This window comes from Aedes albopictus, chromosome 3 (assembly GCF_035046485.1).
Source record: "Aedes albopictus strain Foshan chromosome 3, AalbF5, whole genome shotgun sequence".
In the NCBI taxonomy this organism is placed as follows: Eukaryota; Metazoa; Arthropoda; class Insecta; order Diptera; family Culicidae; genus Aedes; species Aedes albopictus.
In genome coordinates, this window is record NC_085138.1 from 128,827,151 (window position 1) to 128,853,238 (window position 26,088).

At 41.9% G+C, this 26,088-nt stretch overlaps 1 protein-coding gene across 1 annotated transcript in view; it reads right to left on the reverse strand.

Moving 5' to 3' along the window:
• Window positions 1-26,088, reverse strand: part of LOC109416447 (diacylglycerol kinase eta) — a 403,302-nt gene that overhangs the window by 330,021 nt on the left and 47,193 nt on the right. The window contains exon 2 of the mRNA XM_062843031.1: window positions 11,714-11,824. Coding sequence (XP_062699015.1) covers window positions 11,714-11,824 — 111 coding nt within the window. The remainder of the gene's footprint in view (window positions 1-11,713; window positions 11,825-26,088) is intronic.

Here is a 26,088-nt window from a genome sequence, read left to right on the forward strand (position 1 = left end):
TTGTGCAAAAATTATATAATTGAATTTATCGTCTTGATGTTAACCTTCGCGTACCCAACGTCTATTTCGGATGATTTTCGAATCTTGAATCAGCTATGAAAAAGGCATTTCCCAACCGATTTTTTTGAAGTCAATTGCATTCGCTCCAGATTTGTCCAAATTGTCAAGGACTACTATACGGAACCGGTTCACCCATCCGTTCCGGAGTTATTCCAGATTCCGTTGGGGTCATGACCGGCCGGAAAATGACACATTAATGCATTTTACTCTGAATCTATAGTTATTTTGGAAATTTGCACATATTATACGCCAGGAATACAGAAACTTTATTACTGCAAGGAACCATTGACTTGAAATGACACAATCAAGCAGTCTCATGAACCGGATATGTCCCGGGTGCCCCCAGGGATGTGGCCAAAGTGGACATTCTAGCAACATTGTCAGAATCATTCAAGCGGCACCTCAAACTTCATGATTTGTCGAAACATGAAGGAAAATAGTCCTTCCACACTCCTAAGACTCCTCGGGAGCGGTCTGGCCATACCCGGAATGTTCCGGGTGCCCCCAGGAATGTGACAAAATTGGCCATTTCCACAATGTTATCAAAATCAACCGTGCGACACCTCTAACTTCATGATTTGTTGAAACCTAAAGGAAAATAGCCCTTCTAGGCCCTTATGGCCACTTGGGACCGGTCTGGCCATACCCGGAATGCTCCGTATGCCCTCAGGGAAGTGGTCATTTCTCAAACATAGTCAAAATCAGCCGTGTGACACCTCAAACTTCATGATTTGTCGAAACATGAAGGATAATAGTCCTTTTAGGCTCCCATGACCCCTTAGGGTGGTTCTGGCCACACCCGAGATATTCCGGATGTCCCCAGGAGAGTGGCCAAATTGGCCATTTCCGCAACGTTGGTCAAATCGATCGTGCGGCACCTCAAACTTCATGATTTGTCAAAACGTGAAGGAAAATAGTCCTTCTAAGCTCTTATGAACTCTCGGGAACGACCTGGCCATACCCGGAATGTTCCGGGTGCCCCAGGGATGTGACAAAAGTGGTCATTTCTACATTGTTATCAAAATCAGCCGTGCGCCACCTCTAACTTTATGATTTGTTGAAACATAAAGGAAAACAGTCCTTCTAATCCCTTATGGTCCCTTGGGACCGGTCTGGCCGTACCCGGAATGTTCCGGATGCCCTCAGGAAAGTGGTCATTTCTCAAACATTGTCAAAATCAGCCTTGTGACACCTCAAACTTCATGATTTGTCGAAACATGAAGGATAACAGTCCATTTAGGTTCCCATGACCCCTTAGAGTGGTTCTGGCCACACCAGAAATGTTCCGGATGCCTCCAGGAAAGTGATCAAAATGGCCATTTCCACAACGTTGGTGAAATCAATCGTGCGGCACCTCAAACTTCATGATTTGTCAAAACATGGAGGGTCCTTCTATGCTCTTATGACGCCTCGGGAACAACCTGGCCATACCCAGAATGTTCCGGGTGCCCCCAGGAATGTGACAAAAGTGGAAAAGTCCACAACATTGTCAAAATCAACCATGCGACACCTCAAACTTCATGATGTTAAAACATAAAAAAATTGTCATTTTAGGCCCTTATGGCCACTTGGGATCGGTCTGGCCATACCTGGAATATTCCGGATGCCCTCAGGCAGGGAAGTGGTCAAAGTTGGTCAAATCAATCGTGCGCACCTCTAACTTCATGATTTGTTGAAACATGAAGGAAAATAGTCCATCTAGGCCCTTATGGCCCCTTGGGATCGGTCTGGCCACACCCGAACTATTCCGGAAGGCCGCAGGGAAGTGGTCATTTCTGAAACATTGTCAAAATCAGAATAGAAATAGAAATAATAGAATAAAGAAGATTGAGAGCAATGAGCATTCGGGATCAATCTGGTTGCATAGAATATGCTTCGAAGAATTCACAAAAATGGTGATGATTACAATGTTAAGAGCATCAAACGTGAAAATGAGATACATATAAGATTTTTGAGACATGAATAGAATGTTGTATTTGAAGATACATGGTCTGAGCTTTGATTATATTCAGGATGCCGGATAAATTACATAACTTCAATATTTAATTTTAAAACTTTTAAATTTTTATATTTCAACCGTTTGCAACATTCATTTTTCTTCGCATTTGCATTTGCAACAGAATGTTTGCATAATTTCGCTTGTTCCATGTTCTCTACAAATTGCCTTGACACATGAGGAAAATTTACTATGAATTTTCACATCCTAGGATCGGTATCAGAAAAAAAAACCTTTTTTTCGATCGGATACGAAACTGAAATCAGGATGCAAAACCCTCTCTTGTAAACCCTTTTGGCACAACATCAAATTAGCGGTATAAGAATGGGTTTTGTATGCAATGCATTGCAATGATGCCTCTTAAGCAGCCAGAAAGTTCCATTTAGAACTTTATCTGAACTTCGCGGAACTTGAAAGTGCATTTTGTCATGGGAAGCGGAACTTTTGGTTACTTGGGTACACTTATACCGCACTTAGTTCACCACTGGACTGCGCACTCATCTTCATAAGTGCGAAAACAAATAAAAATGCGCGATTGCATCAAATCAATTTGATGTCTTCGGCGCACTATTTCTGCGATCTATGGTGAATAAGTGCTCTGAAGCACCGAGTTGATTTGTTGCAATCGTGTACTTTTATTTGCGTTTTCACACTCGTGAAAACTAGTGCGATAGTCCAGTGGTGAACTAAATGCGCTATATAACAATTGGACAAGTTATCGTTACTCGAACACATAATACAAGTCTTTTTCAAAGGAAGATAGTTACCATACATTTCCTCATAACTTTTCAGATATGTGGAAATTTCATCGATTACATTGCTTGACAAACCGAAAGGTTTTTATCGTTGTTTTGCGTGTTCAAGGGCCAATTCCTTTGCAAGCCAGTCCAGAAATTTACGTTTTCTGGTTTTATCGTTGCGGTAGTAATGAGAGTTGGCTGCTATGGACAGAAAATATGCATTCGATTCCTACGTTTACATGCGACACCACCTTTCAACTTATTACAAACCAGAACCACATTCGGCTTTGGTATCGATAGTCTGAGCGTCAAATAGTTTAAGGTCTTTAGGATGATTATAATCATAGCATCATGCACTTTGATGTGTGTCAAGATTGATTTCGACACGTTGTGATAAGGCGCTGTTTTTTTTTTATAAACTGCCATTTTGACCACTTGCCATGGGGCATCCGGAATATTTCCGGTCTGGCCAAAACCACTCTAAGGGGTCATTGGAACCTAAAGGGACTGTTATCCTTCATGTCTCGACAAATCATGAAATTTGAGGTGTCATACGGCTGATTTTGACTATGTTTGAGAAATGACCACTTCCTTGAGGGCATCTGGAACATTCCGGGTATGGCCAGACCGGTCCGAAGTGACCATAAGAGCCTAGAAGGGCTATTTTCCTTTAGGTTTCAACAAATCATGAAGTTAGAGGTGTCGCACGGTTGGTTTTGATAACATTGTGGAAATGGCCACTTTTGTCACATCCCAGGGGGCACCCGGAACATTCCAGGTATGGCCAGACCGGTCCCAAGGGACCATAAGGGCCTAGAAGGACTGTTTTCCTTTAGGTTTCAACAAATCATGAAGTTAGAGGTGCGCACGGCTGATTTTGATAACAATGTGGAAATGACCACTTTTGTCACATCCCTGGGGCACCCGGAACATTCCGGGTAAGCCCAGGTCGTTCCCGAGAGGTCATAAGAGCTTAGAAGTACTATTTCCCTTAACGTTTTGACAAATCATGAAATTTGAGGTGCCGCACGATTGATTTCACCAACGTTGCGGAAATGGCCAATTTGGCCACTCTCCTGGGCACATCCGGAATATCTCGGGTGTGGCCAGAACTACCCTAAGGGGTCATGGGAGCCTAAAAGGACTATTATCCTTCATGTTTCGACAAATCATGAAGTTTGAGGTGTCACACGGCTGATTTTGACTATGTTTGAGAAATGACCACTTCCCTGAGGGCATACGGAGCATTCCGGGTATGGCCAGACCGGTCCCAAGTGGCCATAAGGGCCTAGAAGGGCTATTTTCCTTTAGGTTTCAACAAATCATGAAGTTAGAGGTGTCGCACGGTTGATTTTGATAACATTGTGGAAATGGCCAATTTTGTCACATTCCTGGGGGCACCCGGAACATTCCGGGTATGGCCAGACCGCTCCCGAGGAGTCTTAGGAGTGTGGAAGGACTATTTTCCTTCATGTTTCGACAAATCATGAAGTTTGAGGTGCCGCTTGAATGATTCTGACAATGTTGCTAGAATGTCCACTTTGGCCACATCCCTGGGGGCACCCGGGACATATCCGGTTCATGAGACTGCTTGATTGTGTCATTTCAAGTCAATGGTTCCTTGCAGTAATAAAGTTTCTGTATTCCGGCCGGTCATGACCCCAACGGAATCTGGAATAACTCCGGAACGGATGGGTGAACCGGTTCCGTATAGTAGTCCTTGACAATTTGGACAAACCTGGAGCGAATGCAATTGACTTCAAAAAAATCGGTTGGGAAATGCCTTTTTCATAGCTGATTCAAGATTCGAAAATCATCCGAAATAGACGTTGGGTACGCGAAGGTTAATCAGCATCCATTTATGATGGTCAAAAATATACTGATATTGTTCAGCTCTGTTTATATGTTAAACATAACGTCGGAATATGTGTCATCATCAAGTTTTCCAATTCGAAAATGGCTAAATCAAGCATGATCAGGATTTAGGAACACTTCAGCTTTTTTAGATGGAGTATTGCACTTACATCGAGAAAGGCATCATCACCACTAGGTGGATTAATCTGGGTTTTTTAAATGCTGTCTCCAAAGTGCTGTCCCACATCATCTTCCGTCGTCTGTCACCTAAAACGAATGAGTTCGTGGGAAGTTATCAAGCCGGCTTCATCGACGGCCGGTCGACAACGGACCAGATCTTTATCGTACGGCAAATCCTCCAGAAATGCCGTGAATACCAGGTCCCATACGCACGTGCAACGCACCACCTGCTCATCAACTTCAAAACGGCATAGGACAGTATCGACCACGCAGAGCTATGGGGAATCAGGGACGAAAACGGCTTTCCTGGGAAGCTGACTAGACTGATTAAAGTAACGATGGACGGTGTGTAAAACTGCGTAAGGGTTTCAGGTGAACTATCCAATTCATTCGAATCTCGCCGGGGACTGCGACAAGGACTCTCATGCTTGGAAGTTGGGATGCGACGAGCCGGGCTCAACATCCGGGAACGATTTTCACAAAATCCGGTAAATTTGTGTGCTTTGCGGACGACATGGACATTATTGCCAGAACATTTGGAACGGTGGCAGAGCTGTACACCCGCCTGAAACGCGAAGCAGCAAAGCTCGGACTGGTGGTGAATGTCTCAAAAACAAAGTACATGCTGGTAGAGAAAAGATCCGCCTGGGTAGTAATGTTACGATAGACGGGGATACCTTCGAGGTGGCGGAGAAATTCGTCTACCTCGGATCCTTACTGACGACTGACAACAACGTATGTCGTGAAATTCGAAGGCTCATCATCAGTGGAAGTCGGGCCTACTACGGGCTCCAGAAGAAGCTGCGGTCGAAAAAGATTCAGCCACGCACCAAATGCACCATGTACAAAACGCTAATAAGACCGGTGGTCCACTATGGGCACGAGACATGGACTATGCTCGAGGAGGATCTGCAAGCACTCGGAGTTTCTGAGCGACGCGTGTGGCGGAGTAGGATGAACCCCGAGCTCGCTGCACTTTACGGCGAACCCAGCATCCAGAAGGTGGCCAAAGCCGGAAGGATACGATGTGCAGGGTATGTAGCAAGAATGCCGGATAACAACCCTGCAAAGTTGGTGTTCGCGACAGACACGGTTGGCACAAAGAGGCGTGGAGCGCAGAGAGCACGATGGGCGGATCAGGTGGACCACGACTTGGCGAGCATCGGGTATGACCGAGGATAGAGAACGGCCGCCACGAACCGTGTATTAAGGAGAAATATTGTTGAAGTTTTATCTCTTTCCGCGAAATAATACTTGTCCTTGGTATCTTTTCATTCCGTTCGCTAAGGACACATCTAGTTCTACTAGTAGCAAAATCGCTCGCGCAGAGGCTTTGTGCCACAAGCCGACATGTGCCGAGATAATCACGGGAATCTTCTCACGAGCGAGCGTGAGGTGGTCGAGAGGTGGCAGCAGCATTACGATGAGCACCTCAATGACGACGTTGCAAGCACCAAAGATGGCGTGATCTAGGAGTACGTGCGCAGGACGAAAGATTTCCAGCCCCTAACCTTTAACTGCTTGAGGAGGAGGTTGGCCGGTTGAAAACAACAAAGCCACTGGAGCAGATCAACTACTAAGCGAGCTTCTAAAATACGGTGAAGAAGCACTGGTGAGAGCACTACATTACTAAGACATTGGTCATTACCAAGATTTTGGAAGAGGAAGTATTACTGGAGAAATGGATGGAAGGTATCGTGTGTCCCATCTACAAAAAGGGCGACAAGTTGGATTGCGGAAACTATCGAGCGATCACACTACTGAGCGCTGCCTCTCAAGATTGCAAGAGAGTTCGTGGGGCAATATCAGGCTAGATTCATGGGTGAACGCATTGAAACGGAACAGATGCTGGCCATCCGCCAGGTGTTGCAGAAATGCTGCGAATACAATGCGCCCACACATCACTTGTTCATCGCTTTCAAATCGGCATATAATGCAATCGACCGAGAACAGCTATGGCAGATTATGCACGAATACGGATTCCCGGATAAACTGACTCGATTGATCAAGGCGACGATGGATCGAGTGATGTACGTAGTTCGAGTATGAGGGACACTCTCGAAACCCTTCGAATCTCGCAGATGCTTACAGCAAGGTGATGGTCATTCGTGCTTGCTGTTTAACATCGCCTTAGAAGGTGTAATAAGGAGAGCGGGGATAAACACGAGTGGGACGATTTTCACCAAGTCCGTTCAGCTGCTTGGTTTCGCTGATGATATTGAGATTAAAGCTCGTTAATTTGTAAATAAGTGAAGCCAGGTCAATCGGATTAGTCATTAATATGTCGAAGACAAAGTAGATGATGGCAAAGGGCTCCAGGGAGGAATCACCGCGCCCGCCACTCCGAATTTCTATCGACGGAGATGAAATCGAGGCGGTTGAAGCATTCGTGTACTTGGGCTCACTGGTGACCGACGACAACGACACCAGCAGAGAAACTCAGAGACGCATTGGGGTAGGAAATCGACCTTACTTTGGACTCCGCAGAACTACGATAGAAAAAAGTTCGCCGTCACATGAAGTTCACTATATACAAAACGCTAATTAGACCGGTAGTCATCTATGGGCACGAAGCATGGACCCTGCATGCAGAGGGGGTGGGCGGGGCACGTCATCAGGATGTCGGATAGCAACCCGTTTATAATGGTTCTCGAGAGTCATCAAACCGGTACAAGAAGACGTGGTGCGCAGCGAGCTAAGTGAGTCGAGCAAGTGAAGAAAATGTGAAGCAGAAGCTTTTGTGCCGAAGAGATTTCTCGTCGAAACATTGTAGATGATCAAATCAATCAATCTGTGCAGAATATCTTTCTTATTTAACCAGTTCCCAACAGATCAATTTGCTTAAATTGAATTGTAGCAAGTCTACAGACAGCCTTCACTCAATCGTAACCATTTAATTATAAATACAGTCGTTATTTTCAATTATCACTCCCCCCTCGCTTATGATGCTCAAATATTTATCGGAATGGAAACCACAAGTTCATTGGAAAAAAATGCCACGAATAAGCATATAAATTGCGCAAACGGGATGCATTCCCTTCAAATTAAATTTCATTTGTGCACTGTCACATTGCTTTATTAACCGAATTCAATAAATTCAGCATGTTGTTGCAATCATTTTCCGCTCGTCCCTCTCTTTGCCGTTCATCAACCCTCAACCCGCCCGATTCGGTACTTCACTCAAGAATGCTCCAGTTCGTAGAAGGCTCAAAATAGTTCAAGCAACCGTGAACAAGTAATATAAACCACCTGCTGCAGCCGCATGGCCGCCTGTCGGTCATCCTCCATCCTTACCCAACCAAGTCTCAACGCTCCTAACACGTTTCCCCAGCCAAAGGAGCTGTGATGAGGACCGACCGACCCCATCACTAGATGGCGATGACGCCGTCGAGTTAGGAGGTCGATGATGATGGTTTTCCCATCACACACACACACGGCCACCGCAGGCACGACAAGAGAACTCCAGAAGAATAATGGCATTCCCTTGTCGAGCTCCGCTCGATCCGGACGCGTTGAAAAATCAGAAGAAAAAAGGAGAAGAACAGACATGGGCGAAACTACGATTTTTTGCCAGGGGGTGCACTACAGACAAATATTCATTAGCTCATCCATTCATCATTAGTCGCCCCATATCTTACCAGCAATACATTCAAATTCTAGGGGGTGCCTGGCAACCCCGGCACCCCCGGTAGTTTCGCCTATGAGAACAGAGCACTATAAACGGAGAAAAAAGATGAAGAAAAACGAGGAACATTATGCTGCCGCCATATGAAATTGCCAATCGGTTCGTTGCAAAACTGAACAATGACATTGTTCGCTGTTTCGCTTTTGCGGCTGGTCAGGAAACGTGGTTTGGTTGCACATCCATTTGCGGAACGATCGAATTGTGTCGGTTATGGTTAACCGGTGGAATACCAAGTGGAAATTGGAAAATAAACCATATTTTCAAATCTTATTAACCAAAACTCTGTAGTTCATACAGCATTCCAGCAATCATTATTGATTGATGCATCGCAATTAATTGCGAAAATTTGTACAAATTTCTTGATTATCAAATTTATCACTATCTAAATCAAATTTATCTGAAACCATTCTTTAAAATTTCTTGTTATTTTTTTTTTTGGCATTTTCCGAATAAAATAATTAGCATTTTTAGCTTTTAACATATTAATCATGATTTTCTCTAAGAATTTATTCACTTTTTAAGAAACTTATTCTAATTTTCTTTTTTCTTGAACTACTTACTACTTAATGTCAGTCCTGGACACCCACGGTGGTGCAGAGGGCCGAGTTGAAAGAAGGAATATGTTCCAGGAATACCTTCCTGAAGTCAAAAACAAAAACTTATGAACACATTCCAAAAGTAACTATTTAGGAGAATCTAGGATGTAATGCCTGGAGAATTCCTAAAGCTCTCAGAGAAATCTTGGGTGAAAGTTCAAAAAAAAAAGAATCTTTGAAGTATTCTGGAGAAAAAAAGAATCTTCTGAAGTTCCTGGAAGACCTTTCAAAGAATCTCAGAAAAGAACCCAGAAAGAATCCCGAAAAATATCTCAGATGGAGCAGAAACCACAGAACAAATTCCTCAGGAAAAATTTCTGGGGTAACTCCTGAAAAAATCCTGGAGGATTCTCGGAATTAATTTGTAGAAAAAATTGATGGAATCTAGGTAAGCTCAAAAGGTATGCCTTAAGAAATCCCAGAAATAAATCTGAAAAAATCTTAAGCTCTGTCAGAGAAATTGCTCCGAGGAAAAACATGGATTCAAGTGATTTCTTCATTCATCCAGAAATAATATTATCTTTAGAAATATCTTAAAAAACGACGAAATCTTCTCTTCGAATTCCACCTATAACTTGTTGTTGTGAGATTATGGGGTACTCAAAAGCCAATACTTAAAAGTATTTTTGCCCATAAAAATAATACCGGGGTTATTCGATGGTGTAGTTAAAAAAATATGTTATTTGAACATTTTTTGTCGATGAAATTTGATAAAAATGTTTTAGAATTTATTCCATTACTTTTTTTATATGATTTTAATAAAATTTTATTTTTTTCCCGGGACCCCGGGAAATCCCGGGGTTTGAAAAATAAAAATCCCTAACCCTGGGATTTTTTTTCAGTCTGGGAAACAAGACCCTCTATTAGTGAGTAACTATATGGAATAAATTCCTTATCTTACATAGATTTTCAAAAAAATTGTCAAAATTCGTATTTTTTCCAGCAAGAAAAAAATAACGAAATTTTTTATCATTTCATGGATAATATTTATTTCGAAAATCATTGAATAGAACATGCTTGGTCTATACAACTTAACCTATCAAATAGAATAATGTGATAAATACGATACTGATAGGGTTAAATGTGAAATAAAACAGCAATGCAAGAAAAGCAAAAATGAACCTAGCGAAATAACAGAAGATGCATCTGGTGGAATCGTTTTCTCTGGAAATGTGGTGCATTCAAAAAGTCCATTAGGCAAACGTTTCATTTTATGCACTCCATGAAATAAAACAGTCACACAAGGCATGCAACGGGGAATTGAATCAGTGCTGGCAATATCGTGATGGTGGTGTAATTTGATGATTGGTTCAGTTGATCTGAAATGGATCCTTTTTGTGGGCAAGCTAGGCAACCAGCATGCTTTCGACTTAACTAAATGACTATCCTTGTATCTCCTTTACATTGCATTTTGGGCAACGAAGCATGGAGATTACCATTTACAATTCTCTTGAAAAATGAAAAAGAACTAAGTCAACAATGAGTATTATCGTCGCACCCAGGGTGCAAAATGTTCATAGTCATTGACTGAAAACAGCACGAATTTGAATGATTCTGCACTGAATATTCAAAACAATCAAATTGATTTTCGCTCTCCCTCTTCACACAGTCAGTCAATTCGTAGTCATTGAATATGAAGCCGATCGAGAAACATCTTCATAATTAAATTCGTTTATGGCTACGATTCCTTCCAAAAACACTCCACAACAATCACATGAGAAAAGATCTGTGTAAAGCACCGTTAAATGTAATCGAAACGTTAATATTTTATCAGCAATTTAACACTTTGTAAAATGTTAACAAATATTCATTGACCTTCATTCAGTTGACAAACGAGTATCAAGCAGCTGAATATGAATATGCAGGCAAGTGAATGAAAATTGCCACACGGTGAACTTCAGCTCGGCTGCTCGAAAATGTTGCGCCCTGGTCGCACCACCAAATCGAAGTCTTCGCTTGAAGCACATGCGAAGTTGCAGCTGCGAAGTATATTTGAATCTATTTTTTTTTTCTGTTGCGCATCATTAAACTAATTTGGAGCTATAATATGCACTAATCCTAATTGAGTTGCGACATTTCTAATTAGGTTAAATACCAATTTTCGCACCGCCGATCTCTTTGGATTTCAACCAAAAGCATAATAGCTAATATCTACAGTAATGTCATCCTTTCTAAACTTCAAAACAAAACATAAGCTGTTAACCGTTAACCGTTAACCGTTAACTTTTTTTTTTTTTGCTTTTTTCTACAGCGTGCTTTTCAAGTGGGCGCTGGGTACCCGGGTACTCTGTCGGCCACATAAGGGTTAATCCTTCTCTATTATTCTTGAGAGCATTAATTACCCTCACAATACCTGATACAAGTTTGCAATTTTGCATTGTGGAGTAAATGTAATGCAACTCACTACCGAGAACACACAGCCCTAACCACTAAACAACGGCTCTACCATTGTCCGCTGATGTTCGCCATTATACTCCAATCCAACACAATGCTCAACTGATCCAATGATGGGGGAATTCTCCTCACGCCGGATTATAATTGAAACGGCTTGTTTCGCAGAAGTCAACAATGCAACCAGTACCATTAATCTATCACCACCTACCTTGCTATCCTTGGCGTAGTACAACTTGTGGCCCTTCAGCCGAAAGTACCGCCTCCGCCAGCGCTGGAACGACCATGTTTGTTTCATGAGGTAGCCCTCCTTGGTGGCAGCCTAAGGGGACGAAATAGAGCGAGAAACAGAAGATGAAGAGGCATTGTTAATTTCTCAGGAAACATCACCATCAGAAGAGAGCATGGACTGCCCGAAATAGTACACCCCCACCCGACCGAACAGCTGCACATTATTATGGGAAACATCTTGTGGCTATCTTTGAAAACGAATGCCTTTAATGTTTGTTTTACATGGAATCCAGTAACACAGTGCTTTGTTGAATGAGTGGCCAGTGGGGCTTTTCCTTTTGTCAGACAATAACAGGAATTTGCATCTAATTGATTTGCATAGAACACAGACCAAATCGCAACGAATGAATGTTTTTTTTTTTAGTTTCATTGGAGCCCTTTAGGGCCAAGATTACTTTGGTTTGAAGCTGCACTTGAAAGAAGCGGAATGAAAATGGAATGGGATCTCTGCGTCTGTGGGTGGTATCAGGTATTAGTAGATCGGCTCTAGAGACACGTTCTCCTCCATTTGGGAAATTTGTGCCATCGTCATGAACACAAGCCTATTCGTCATTTACCTGATGTAGAAGAGTAGGAAAAAAGGATTGTACAGGGGAAAAGACAGGTAAGGGAATACTATAGTCATACCCGCATAAGCGTACCACAATGGGTTCAACCAGCGCCCTGAAAAGTGTACTGTAATAATGCATAAAGCGTAAAGAGAGCCTATATCTCTTTACCACCACCGGGTCAAGAACAACAGAACGTCCTGAAGATTGAGGTTTCTGAAGTCAGTTTTACTTAATAAGTGTTTTCCGAGTACTCGGAATCGTAGTTGCGCAAAAATTGAACAGTTGCATATCAAATGATACGAAGTTCCATAATCGGATTCACAGCTATCACGTACCTACAAATTAATCAGCTTGCTGAATAGTCGCTATGAGTTAGCTGAGTCTACAGTGGCAAGTCAATGCTGCAATTCCGCTTGGACAGATTTGTTAGATACTTCGCCACCCCAGGAGAAGGCTCAGTACAACACACTTTTGTTTGACGACATGACTCCAAACTATTCCAGTATTGGTTGTGCACTTTGATACCGGAATGACTTGCTCAGGGCCAATGAAGTCATGTGATGCTCCAGTGCGAGCAAACTCATCTGCCATTTTACTTCCAGTGATGGAAGAACGGCCAGATACACACCCATACAAGGTGAACAGCATTTCCTGAATTCAGCTTCTCGATTTGAGTTCGACAAGCGATAACTTTCTTCGACCTGGAGTTGGCCGAAACAAGTGCTTTAATAGCAGCCTGGCTATCTGAACGGAAGTATATTATTTACTTTACCCATTACGTGTTGAAGTGCTGATTGCACTCCGCACATAAGAGCAAAGGTTACGGCCTGAAAAACGGTGCAGTGTCTACCAAGTGAGTAAGACTGATACAGCCTTAGCTCACGAGAATAAACGCCAGCACCTGCTCGACCTTCGAGAAGGGAGCCGTTAGTGTAACATACGATGCCGTCTGAAATACTTCTCTCCAGATATCCAAATGTCTACTCTTCCCGTGGAGGGAATTTTGAGGAAAATGTCCAATATGGGTAATTACAAGCAATTGTAAGATCACTTGGAGCAAGGACAACTTTGTCCCAATTCACCAAAAGTGGAAACAACGAGGTGTGTGTTGAACAGCGGTTCACAGGAGTTTCCTCTAGTAAACCGATTACCGATAGGCGCTAAGTGCAAGAAAGTGCTTCTTGTTTAAGGTAAATGTGTTGTGGGGCAACGTCAAAGAGAACTTCAAACGCTGCCGTGGGTGTTGAAGAGAACGCTCCAGACATCGCCATTAAACACATCCTTTGCAGATGGCCTAGTTTTGATTGGATTGTTCTCACTTCGCCCTTTTTCCACCACACAAGACATCCATAGGCCAATATTGGACGAGCAACAGTTGTGTAAATCCATTTGATATACTTTTATGCACCCCAAGTTTTGCCAAAGGTTCATCGGTATTGCCCGAAGGCTATACCAGCTTTCTTGATTCTGAACTGAGGTGTTCAGGAAAGTTCGGATTCAAGAATAACTCCAACGTACTTCATCTGATCAGTCACAATAATGTCGGAATCAAAGAGACGCAAAGGTCGAACGTCATTACGGTTTCGCCTTTTTGTAAACAGAACAATAGATGGGTTTGTGTGTAACGACTGTTTGTAGTAATTTACAGTATCGGATTTCGGCTTATGCAGTCTTTGGTTTTAGCGTTGATTATAAATTGACCAGTTGATTTTTATCGAGCCCTGAAGAAGGTCCGATCCGAGGACCGAAACGTCGGCGAAGATGAGAAATAATCAACGCTAAAACCAAAGACTGCATAAGTCGAAATCCAAAATTGTGGCGACACCACCCCTCAACTACCTGAAGGGCACTTTGCATCAGGTCGAAAATGGTACTGATGCACATACCTACTAACAATGTTAGGTACTCGTCGGCAAGACAATAAGTATGAAACCCGCTATTATTGAGTTGCTTCCATAGCGTATCTGCTACGAGATTCCACAAATGTGGTGATAAGACTCCCCCTTGAGGGCATCCGCAAACACTCAATTTCCTAATCACTGCTTGTGTAACACACCGTTTACGACAGAAAACTTTATTTGAATTAAATAGGAAATACTTATAATAAACTTCAATTAACAGCTAACCAACATCAGTACCAACTAACACTGAGCGGCAGTCAACTAAGCCCGGCTCATCCAACCGGCTACTGTACAGTCTCATCGTTTTACAACAGGAGAGAGTATTTTGCATGGGTCGTTGTCCAGGGTTGAAGGTATGAAGGGGTTTCGATGACGATAACGCATTGACTGCTACACTTGACGCAATGTCGAGAAGAGATGTCCTTTTTGAACATTTGGTAACACCTAAAAAAATTGCTTTTGAGTGAATTCTTTCTCAATATCATAAACAACCTTGTGTAAAAGAGTCACAGTGGACTTTCCTGGTTGTTAAGCATGTTGGTTTACATTAAGAGGCACGTTGGCCAGATGAACATCACGAATGTGATGATCGGTAATGCGTTCTAAACATTTCAGAAGAAAATAGATCCAACTGGTAGGTCTGAAACTCTTTGCTTCTTCATACGACGCACGACCCACTTTCGAAATAAACTTTACAGTAATATCCCACCAGGATATTACTGTATAGGGAATCTACCCTATAGCAAAACTGCAAACACATAGTTTTTTTTTTTCAAAATATGTTTGAAATAATCAAATCCCTTCTGAAGCAAAAAAAAGGATAAATCTCATCTTCCCCAGGTGATTTGAAAGGAGCAAAGCTATTCAATCGATTCTGAAGTTATGATACTCTGAGCCGAAGCCATAGAATCATAACTACAAGAAAAGACATCAGGTTCATCCGAAGATGTAATATCCACACATCCAGGGAAGTGTGTGCTGAATAAGCATTCCAGAACTTCCCCATCAGAGGAAGCCAGATCGCCATTTGGCATAAGAAGTTCGTTCACTCGGAAATCCTTAGATTTCGCAAGGATTTTATTAAACTGACTGACTTCACTCAAACTGGAAACATTCTTACAAAGGAGTTTCCTGCCTGATTGTTCAGCAGACCGGAGAGCTATCCTGTAGGCCTTGCGAGCCGACCTGAAAGCCTCCGAACCAGCTGAACGTCGTCTGTTCCAACTCTTTCTGCATTGTTTTCTGAGCTAGACCAGATCAGAGTTCCACCAAGGGCTTCCTCTTGTGGTCTTCACAAGCCGCAGAGGGCAATAGCTTCTTCAACAGCTTCCATGATGAAGGCCGTTGTAGTATCACTAATCACTTGGAGTGCCAGTGGATGGTGAGTATCCATGAAATTTGGCCGCAACCGAATCAGTGAAAAGATCCCAGTTTGTTGACCGAGGATTCCTGAAACGCATTGTTTGCGAAGTAAAATTTAAATGTTTAAAAAAGATGTAGCGATGGTCAAATAAAAAGTATTCATCTGACACATGCCAATTGGTCAGCTCGTGACTAATTCTACTAGAGCAAAGCGTTATATCTAAGCGTTATAATAATCTTCCTCCCTAGCAGATACCATGAAGGTTGGGCAGTTGCCTATGGGTAATTCTCGCTGAGACCGGCCCACTATTTACACCTTGTCTTCAAAAATGTTTAAGGTGCCGATTTTCTGAAAGCCCTCGCTAAAAAAGTAAAGCAAGCAGAAAATCGACACCTTAATCATTTTTGAAGACAAGGTGTAAATAGTGGGCCGGTCTCAGCGAGAATTACCCTATGTTAAGTAATGCAAGATCTGTACTACTTAAGTACCCCATCAAACTGGAGCCTCTCAAGTTAATGTCTGAGCTGCCCCAGATGATATGGGGCAGACAATTAAACGTTCCATAATAAATACAAAATTTCCCATAAATAATTCGAAAAGTCCCAGTGAAGAAACAGGGGTGTAAGCAGTAATAAATTACAAAATTTCCATAAACAAATAAAAAAAATGCATAAATAAATCAAAAGTTTCCATAAATAATTGATTTTCGAGCAATTAAAAAAGTAAAAAATGCAATGAATAAATCAACTGTTGCAATAAAAAAAGCCATTTTTCCCACCAAATAACTTCGAAATTTCCATAAATAAATCCGATTTTTCTATAATAAATTAGAAAATTCACAATAAAAAATATCGAAACAGCAATTAAAAATTCAAAAAATGCAATAAAAAATTTCAAAATTACCCATGAAAAACAAATGCAGGAAAGTATGAGGCAGTGAAATGCTGAATCGCACTTATATGACTGTAACGACTGAAAAGCCTGCCTAACTATGATTGCAATTTACCGAGCAATCGCTTGCTGTCCGAACTCGCTATCGCTCGTCGGACCTAAAAAAGGGATAACATCTATGTTTGCATTATACCGGGCAAATTCTTGGACCTGTGGTTTGCCTAGAACCGAAACGATGCAGTTGCGGTGCATCGGATATCGGAAACTTCGGCGGCCTTCTGCCGCCTCAGTTCCTCAATCCTCTATGCGGCTTCGCCGCATGGTCTATGTATTTTTTTGGCTCAAAATGCATTTACGTTTATTGCTCGGTTTTTGACATTTATTGATAATTTATTTTTTTATTTATTGTACTTTTTAAATTATTTATTGCTTTTTCGATATTTTTTTATTGTGAATTTTCTAATTTATTATGGAAAAATCGGATTTATTTATGGAAAATTCGAAGTTATTTGGTGGGAAAAATGGCTTTTTTATTGCAACAGTTGATTTATTCATTGCATTTTTGACTGTTTTAATTGCTCAAAAATCAATTATTTTTGGAAACTTTTGATTTATTTATGCATTTTTTTATTTGTTTATGGAAATTTTGTAATTTATGACTTCTTACACCCCTGTTTCTTCACTGGCACTTTTGGAATTATTTATGAAGAATGATTACTTTCTTATGAGTCGTTTATATTTTAGCCGATGATATGGTGAGCATTAGCATCGCTGCCAACAATTAGCGGAAGGCCTTTTGAAGTGCAGTATGCAATGACTTGTTTGAAAGCATCCGTAGGAGATGGTTCATCATGCGGTGAATGAACCGAACAATAGACGTATTTCCTGTTGAGGTTTCCAACAGATACATCAATTGTGATAGCACATACATCTCTGGTGGTTAGTTCAGAGATAAGTGTAGCAACGATTGCGTTGTTGACAAGCACACAGGCTCGAGGCATGACACGCGAGATTGTCATTTCATGTTTACTGAAAGTAGCAAACACCGGATTCACAAGGTTTCCTTGATAGAAATTCCCCTACGAAAGTAAGGTTCTTGTACTAAGGCCACTTGGGTTGTACCATTTTGCATGAATCTTCAAAGATTGATCGTTGCTGTTCTTTTATGCTGAAGATTGATCTGAGCTATCCTAACCGTAGCCACTACCCAAACTAGATAAGATTAAACTCTTCGCAATAACAGCACAACAAAGAACAGTAGCAATAAACCCAGACCAGTAGGGGAATTGGGGGTAATATGAACACCCAAAGCGTTTGTCGTCTTTTCCAATAGAAATATGACAAAATCTTTCTTTTTAACCCTGTTACATCGTAGATGGTAATATATTCTAAGAGTTCTGGAAGAAAATATTGATAAAAAGTACAATTTTCTTACATTATTTTCGATTGCAAAAAATGCAAGAAAACAGAGTCATGAAAAATAGTGTGGGTAAAATGAACAATCGATGGGGGTAAAATGAACATGTCTTCTAAAACTAGCTTAAATGTTTAATTTCGATATATTCAAGTATAGGTCACCAAATTCAATGCAAACTTTATATGCTACACTTTTAAATTTTTTTTATATGAAATTTGGAATGTGCTGAAATCATTATTTGTAAAAAATGTACTAAAATAAGCGGTTTTAAGGATAAAAATCTTATTTTATAATCGTAAAATATTTTTTTTTCTTAACTTTTGCTCTAGTTGTGTCATAATATGTATTCTAGATCTCAATATACCGAGATTGCACAAAATTTTATAAAAATTAGATAAAGTTTGAACCAGCTGTTCATTTTACCCCCAAGTCGTGCTGGTTTTAAAGTTGTTCCTAAAATTGTATTGAAAGCATAACCTAATTATTTTGACGTAGGACTACGTCTCTCTTTTCTATACCGGGTGTCATTCTAAATTTTCAGAAATCGGCCGCGTTACGTTTGAAGTGGAGATTTTGAGCATTAATAACTCAGACATTTCTCGTTGAATTTTCAAAATTTTGGCTCCAATCGATTGGAAATCTTTACACCAATTATGTACAATATTAACATTTGCTGATTTTCAATAACAAACTATTGAAAAATTTGAAAAAGTGAACCCATGTTTATTCCAGCCAATCACGATCGAGCACATTTTGGATGCTCCCGTCGAATATAAAAGCTACTGCTTCTTCGCATCTTCCCTCATTCGTCTTTGTCGTCTCGAGGTGAACGCATCGAACGAGAGCTGCCCACTTTCTTCGTTTGCGTTTTCGCTCATTCTTCTTTGACGGCCGTGTCGGCTCGGTGGCGGTGGTTTTCGGCAAGGGTGCTGTTGCACATTCACCTTCTAACCGTCTAACGCGGCAGACCAAGGAAGTGTTTGAACATCGGATTGATCGACGGTGGTGGCAGAGGCAGCAGCAAAATCCGGAATCGCACCCACGGCAGCAAGCGGCGGGCCAATTTTCGACGGCTTCCAGCAAACAGCACGGAGAAATCCAACACGCATTGCGTGGCATGATGAATTGATTTCAATTTCTTCGAAAATGCTTCCTAGAGAGTTAATTGGATAAATTTCCTGCATCGACCGGGAAAGTGTAGTGAAAACAAATAGTGGAAGATTGAATTCTTGGTGGTGGTTCAGCAAGCGGCGGGCCAATTTTCGACGGCGTTCAGCATTCAGCACGGAGAAATTTAACACGCATTGCGTGGCATGATTAATTCATGTCAATTTTCTGTCTGAAATCGTTCAATATTCAAACGGTTCTTTTCAGGACCATAGAAAATTATTCCTCAAGAGTTGTGAATCAGATAATTATTTCATTCCATCGCTCGGTAAAAGTGCGGTGTAACCGAAAAGTGAAAAATTGTATGCTTGGTGGCCCCGCAACAAGCATGATACCGGCCACTAATGACTCCACCAGGAATTTAGCAACGCTTTATCCTATCCAGAGCATTTTTCGTGAAACATTGTTTAATTTAACCATTTTTCGAATTAAAATTATCTAAATCTTCCAATATTTTTTTTTTTTTTTAAATTCTCTCTTTATTTCAGTAATTTTGTGTGTTACAACTGGTTTTTACATTGATTGATCAGCCTGTTGGCTCTACAGCTCAGTTTTGAATTTATAAATGTTCAAAAACATCAAGTGTAAGAGTGGTTGCTTTAGCTTGTATTTTAAATATTTCAAAAAATAATATTGCTTTTTTTTTTTTTTTAATTTGTTAATTAGTTATTCTATCATCTAAGGTAACCAGCTATGGTGGCCGGAAATCACATCGACCAGATCTACTCTATAGGGCATTTTGAATTACGAAGAGCCCCAGAGCATAGATCTGGTCGATTTTTGTTTTGCAACCTCGAAGACTGGCCACTAGTTTCTGGAACATAGGGACCAGTTGCTCCGGCGTAAGGAGTGCAGTTTCATTTGTGACAACTTGCGGTTCGCTCTCCTGTTGGTGTCGGTATCCAGGTGGAATGGACGGCCAGTTCGTGGACGTTGTTGGTTGTGTCTCGGGTCCGGTTGTTGTAAGCGGGTTGGTCTCCAGTCGTGTGGGGCGAAGAGCTGGAAAGTTGAGATCGCTGAATGCCGGGGGGACGTTCTTCCTTCTCGGCTGGTTGGTTGTGGCTGCTCTTTTTCGTACAGCAATCATCTCTGCCCGCTTGGGGCAGGTTTTTGAGTTTGCTTGGTGACCTCCTCCACAGTTGGCGCAGGTGGGTTCGCTCTTTTGGCAGCGGTTATCATCGTGGTGATCGCCACAATCGACGCATCGTCGGGCCATGCGGCAGTTCCTAATGCCGTGCCCAAACCGTTGGCACCTCATGCATTGCGTGATGTCGCGATGCACTGGGTTGTATCGCTCCCACGTTATGAGGCAATCGTCGTAGAATTTCACTTTTTGGAGTTCTCTCAGTGTCGTAGTCCCTTTCGCAAGATGGATCAGGTACGGCTGGTCCCGATATTTGCGAGTGGTATCTCGCCTAACGATCTTGTGGACAATCAAGGTTTGAAGCCCGTTTTCTTCCAGATCCTCCTTCAGCTTCTGGGTGTCCATGTCTTCCAGACCGCGAAGTACGACTTTCATCGGCCTGGTCACTGGATCGTCATGGGTGTAGTGCTCCACCCATTGTGGCTCCACCAGATAAGTCAAGGCGCGGTAATAGCATTCCTTGGCATCGAATACGAGCTTCACACCGCCAGCGCACAAACGAAATTTGCACGTGGCCGGAATGTCACGCTCAAGTAGCAAGGGCCGCAAGAATGCCGGGTCCTTGTTTGGTACGTAAATCGGCGGGCACTTCTCCTTCCGCTCAAGTTTCTCGGTCGTCGGGACGCCAGTCGCTCCGTCCTCCAGTGCGTGGTAGATGTTGTTTTCGAGCAATTTCTTCTCCTGTTGTTGCTCATTCTGTTGGGTGCCGACAGCATCCGTCTTCTTCTTCTTCGTCCGGTTGGACTGATTTGATCGGCAATTTGCACCGTTCACGGTTTCCACCCCTGGTCCCGGGCCTGTTGGACAATTTTTCCCGGTGTTCCTTCGCAATGAGGGATCGCGCCGGAGCGAATTCGGTGCTGGATGCTTTTTCAAAGCACCGCGCGAGTCGTCGTCGCTGTTGCTCGGTGGTCGTTTTTTCGTGGCACCTTTGTTGGTGGTCGAAGTAGTCGCTGTGTCGTCCATCTCGGGACCGGTAAGGCACCCGCGACGCGAAGTGCACTTGCTCACCAATAAGTATCGGACTGGATGTCGCGCTCGCCGAAACACGTCCGATCAAGTCGAATGTACGGACTGGACTCTTCCAATATTTTGATTGCTTTATTGGTTAAATGAAAATTTTCTTATTTCTCGGTTGATTAACCGATTCAAGCGTCTGTTGCATGCGGGGCGGGACATGCAAACGAAATAAACTGAAAAGCCAGCCGAATGGGAGGAGCTTCATCTGCCAATCTAGGGACATAAAAGCTGTTCCCTCTGATTTCTTTCGTCATTTTCGTTGGATCAGTCAGACAGGGTGGATGTCACCCCCACAGCTGAACAGTGGCACATCAACCCAGCCGCAAAACTCTCGGCTATCGTGCGGATAGCACCAGGAATCTCATCCATGGCAGAAAGCGGCGTACCAGTTTTCGGTGGCATCCTGTATTTAGCAAGGGAACACCAACACGCATTGCGTGACATGATGTTTTCATGCCATTTCGTTCCTAAAATCGTCAATTAATCGAACGGTCCTTTTCAGGACCACCGAAAATAATTCCTCAAAAGTTGTAAATCAGATAATTTCATTCCATCAATCGAGAAAAGTGTGGTTCAATCGAGAAATGAAAGATTGAATTCCGGCCACTAATCGTTCCACCCAGAATTTAGCAACGCATTGTCCTATCAGAACCATTTTTCGTGAAACATTGGGGAGCGTCCAAAAATTACGTCACGTTTAAATAGGGGGTCAGCAAAGTGTGACGACCCATACAAAAATTTCAGAGGTCCCATACAAAAAGTGTGACATAGGGATGAGATGGGGTTGAAAATGACTAATTTTTGTGTGCCGTAATTTAAGGACGATCCCTTGCTTAATTCTAGCATTTTTAGAATTAAAATGATCTAAATATTTTTATATTTTTTTTGTTACTTTATTTGTTAAATGAAAATTTCTCTCATTTCTTGGTTAAAAATCGTTTGAAGCGTCCGAAGCATGCGGGGCGGGTCATGCAATCGAAATAAACTGGAAAGCCAGCCGAATGGGAGGAGCTTCATCTGCTAATCTAGGGGCATAAAAGCTGTTCTCTCTGATTTCTTTCGTCATTTTCATTGGATCAGTCAGGGAGGGTGGAGGTGGATATCACGTCCACGGCTGCGCAGCAGCACGTCAACTGCGACGAGTGATAGCACCAGGAATCTCATCCACTGATCACGGCTGCGGTGGGCCCGGCAATGGAAGTTGCCTCCGCAGCTGGGTAGCTGCGCACCAACCCAGCGACGGCTCTCGGCTATCTATCTGATAGAACCAGGAATCTCATTCACGGCAGCAGGTGGCGACAGTTTTCGATGGCTTCCCGCATTCAGTGCGGATAATTTTCCTTTGTCTTTCTAAAATCAACCGTTATTTGAACGGACCTTTTCAGGACCAGAGAAAATTATTCCTTAAGAGTTATGAATCGGATAATTTTCGGATATATTCCATCGATCGGTAAAAGTGTAGTGCATTCGAAAAGTGAATGGTTGAATGCTTGGTGGCTCAGCAACAGCAAAATCGATCACTAATCTTTCTACACGAAATTTAGCAACGCATTATCTTATTCGGGCAAAAGTGCCTGGAACATTGTTTCATTCTAATATTTATCGAATTAAAATTATCTTAACTATTCAATACTTCAATTAGTTTATCCGTTCGATTAAAAATTGTCTCAAAGAACGGTTGATTAGTCGTTTGAAGCGTCTGACACAATATGGGCGGGTCATACAATCGGAATAAACTGGAAAGCCCGCCGGAGCTTCATCTGCTAATCTAGGGGCATAACAGCTGTTTCCTCTGTTATCTTTCGTCATTTTCCTTGGATCAGTCAAGGAGAAGGGAGATGTCACCTCCCAGCTAGGCAGCAGCACACAAACTCAGCGATGACTCTCGGTTATCGTGGTGGCAGCACCAGGAATCTCATCCACGACAGCAAACGGCCGCATTCAGTATGGGTAAAATCGCATTGCGTGATGAATTCATGCGATTGTCTTGCCAAAATCTTCCGTTTTATAAACGGTCTTTTCCAGGATCAACGAAAATGATTCCTCATGAGTTATGATTCGGATAATTAAAAGCGACAGACTGAAAGCTTGGTAGTTCAGCAATAGTGAAGTCGGCCACTAATATGTTCTTCCCGGATGAAAACAACGTATAGTCCATTTTACGAGCCGATTTTATTAATGAATTTTGACAGGAGATAGCGTCCAATAACCCGTGAAAACCAATATCATCATCAACATTGTTGTCACTTCGTAAAATGGCTCATTGTCGAAAGAGTTTCACGTTAAACTTTAGTTGAAAAGATCTATCTAACGCCGTTCAATTATCTAGGCTCAGTGTACCAGTTATGGCTATAGTACCTCAAATTCGCCATAGTTGATTTTCAACCTTTAAAGATATAAATCAACAAGAAAAAAATCGTGAACAACAGATCACGATCACAAAAGATGATTGCAATCATTAAAACTTCACACTTTGCTCAAATTATGGTAGAAATAAATCATTTTCCTTAACTTTTCGGTCTCCTTGCACCCTATTTCGCCATAGTGTACCAGTTATGGCAAATCCCATAAGGAATGCATGTAAATAGTGCGAAGTGGAACCCAAACTAACAAATGTGTCCATAACTGGTACAGGGTTCCTATCATTGGCACACGCCGTAATAAATACTAAAAGTAGTTTTGGCTCCGTTTTTATATTTTTCCTGTAAAGTATGAAAACTAATCAATCATTTGACTTATTGTTTACATTCGTCGGTCTTCTTCTTATGTTTGTAGAAATAGTTTTTCTTAGGTGGTGCGATAACTGGTACAGGCACCCTAATATTGATTGATTTGTCTTTATTAGAGGCACCCTAATAATTTTATCCCCTCGAAGAAAATTCTCTCGTAGAACAGTAATTTGACTATTTCTCTTCAAAACTAAATAACTCTTGAACTAGTCAACATCTTTCCAAGTAACCAAACCAGCTAAATAACAGCTTCTTGAGTTAAAGTTAGCTTAAGAGTGATTTGTTTTACTCTTATACAGCAAAAATGTTTGTTGGGTTATGAATGCGTTCAGCGAAAGCGATCACACAACAACTTTACTCAACACATCAGTCCACCATTTGTATTATCATAACAACAAACATTGTATTATGGAAATATAAAAGTCGGAATCTCGTTCCAGTCTTTGTCCTACGTCAACATTGCGGTTATGTCTCAGACATTACCCACTCCTAGTTTTTTTCAACTGAATATTGTCTTTTGGGAGTACATTATTGGAATATGACATTACATATGTCATATTCTGCGAAAAATATACGAATGGACCTTAATTCAGATAAGTTCAATTTTACATCAGAGCATATTTTTCACGAGGCTTTTGAACTTTTCGTTATAATTAAGTGGTTAATTTAATTTCAAAGTTCAAAATCTGCAGAAGTATAATGATTTACGCTATCACACAGAATCCAATCGTTAAAACATGCAGAAATACGCTAATTGCTGTGAAACACCACCCTGTTCATTTTACCCCTCCCTGTTCATTTTACCCACAATTCCCCTATTGGTTTGAAAACGCCAAAGGCGAGTATACACAGAATGCACTGTGTAAATCGCATAATGCGAAACCATATAGGTGAAAATTTAAACTAATTAACAACATCTTCATAATCCCGCCCTTATTTAGCCTTAAGTGAGACTACAGAAGGGCATCTGATTGTCTCGGAAAAACACAAGGTCCACTGCACCATTGCTCCGGTTAGCACAATAAGGGCTACATACTGTGGAGGGCGCCCTGGTACTCCACAGGCTCCGTTAGCGGTTAGGTTTTTATTAGACCTACCTAGCCATTCATCCCTAGGCACGGTAAGCATAAAGCCACATCATACCATGAATTAGGAGTCACCTATTGGTGAATTCTTAGCCAATTGAGACAATCGCTACCTACACTACACAACTATCTAGGCTGATCGAGAAAAGAAGTTAATTTTGATGATCAACTTTATACGGGCTCGAACAGCCGTATATTGTACAAAATACAACAGCGCGAGCACTCAAGGGTTAAAGAAGACACAAAAAGAACTGCAGATACTGGCAGTCTACATCATAAGTATATAATAGAATTATCCTCGAAATTCCCAGTTTTAATAAAGAAATGACTTAAAAAAAGTCTTGTCAAATTAATTCACTCAAATTTATTTCACCTATACGGTATGTTGCAAATTGCCACATAACGACAGGTTATTACGTTACCAATTTGGCCACGCGTGTCTCTTTCATGACGCAATTAGGCCGGACACACCGACGACGACCGTTGGATAACCTCCTCTGTGCCATCACTCATTTTCCCCACATCAATTAATCCAATATAACGCTCCGGGAGGTTGGTGATTGCAGCAGTGTCAGTCGTCGTCGTCGACGTCGTGTCCGGTTGGATGTCCTGTGCTGTAGCTACTCGGTGTTTACTTGGTTAGGTAGATGATGCCGATGATGGCGATGCATACACAGACACAACAAAGACTGACAGGTAGGTGGCTAGGCTACCTGCATGTCATTCATTCTTCCTCGCTGGAGATCCGTATACTGCTGCTGTTGACATCGAAATGACCAACTTGCGCAGTGCGTCCAATGATGTTGTTGGCGTTCGAAGCAAAAGGTCAGCGTGGTGACACACTATTCATGAGCGTCATCATCATCGGCTGTATGACACAAAAGGACCCGATAACGTAGGAAAAGGACATTATTTCCACTGTCTGTACGTGTTGGGGAAAGCAGGGTTGAATGAACCGAAGATGTCTTCAGAAACAAACTACCGCTGAATACTTGGCACACGACTTCACAACGCGTGCTATATGGTA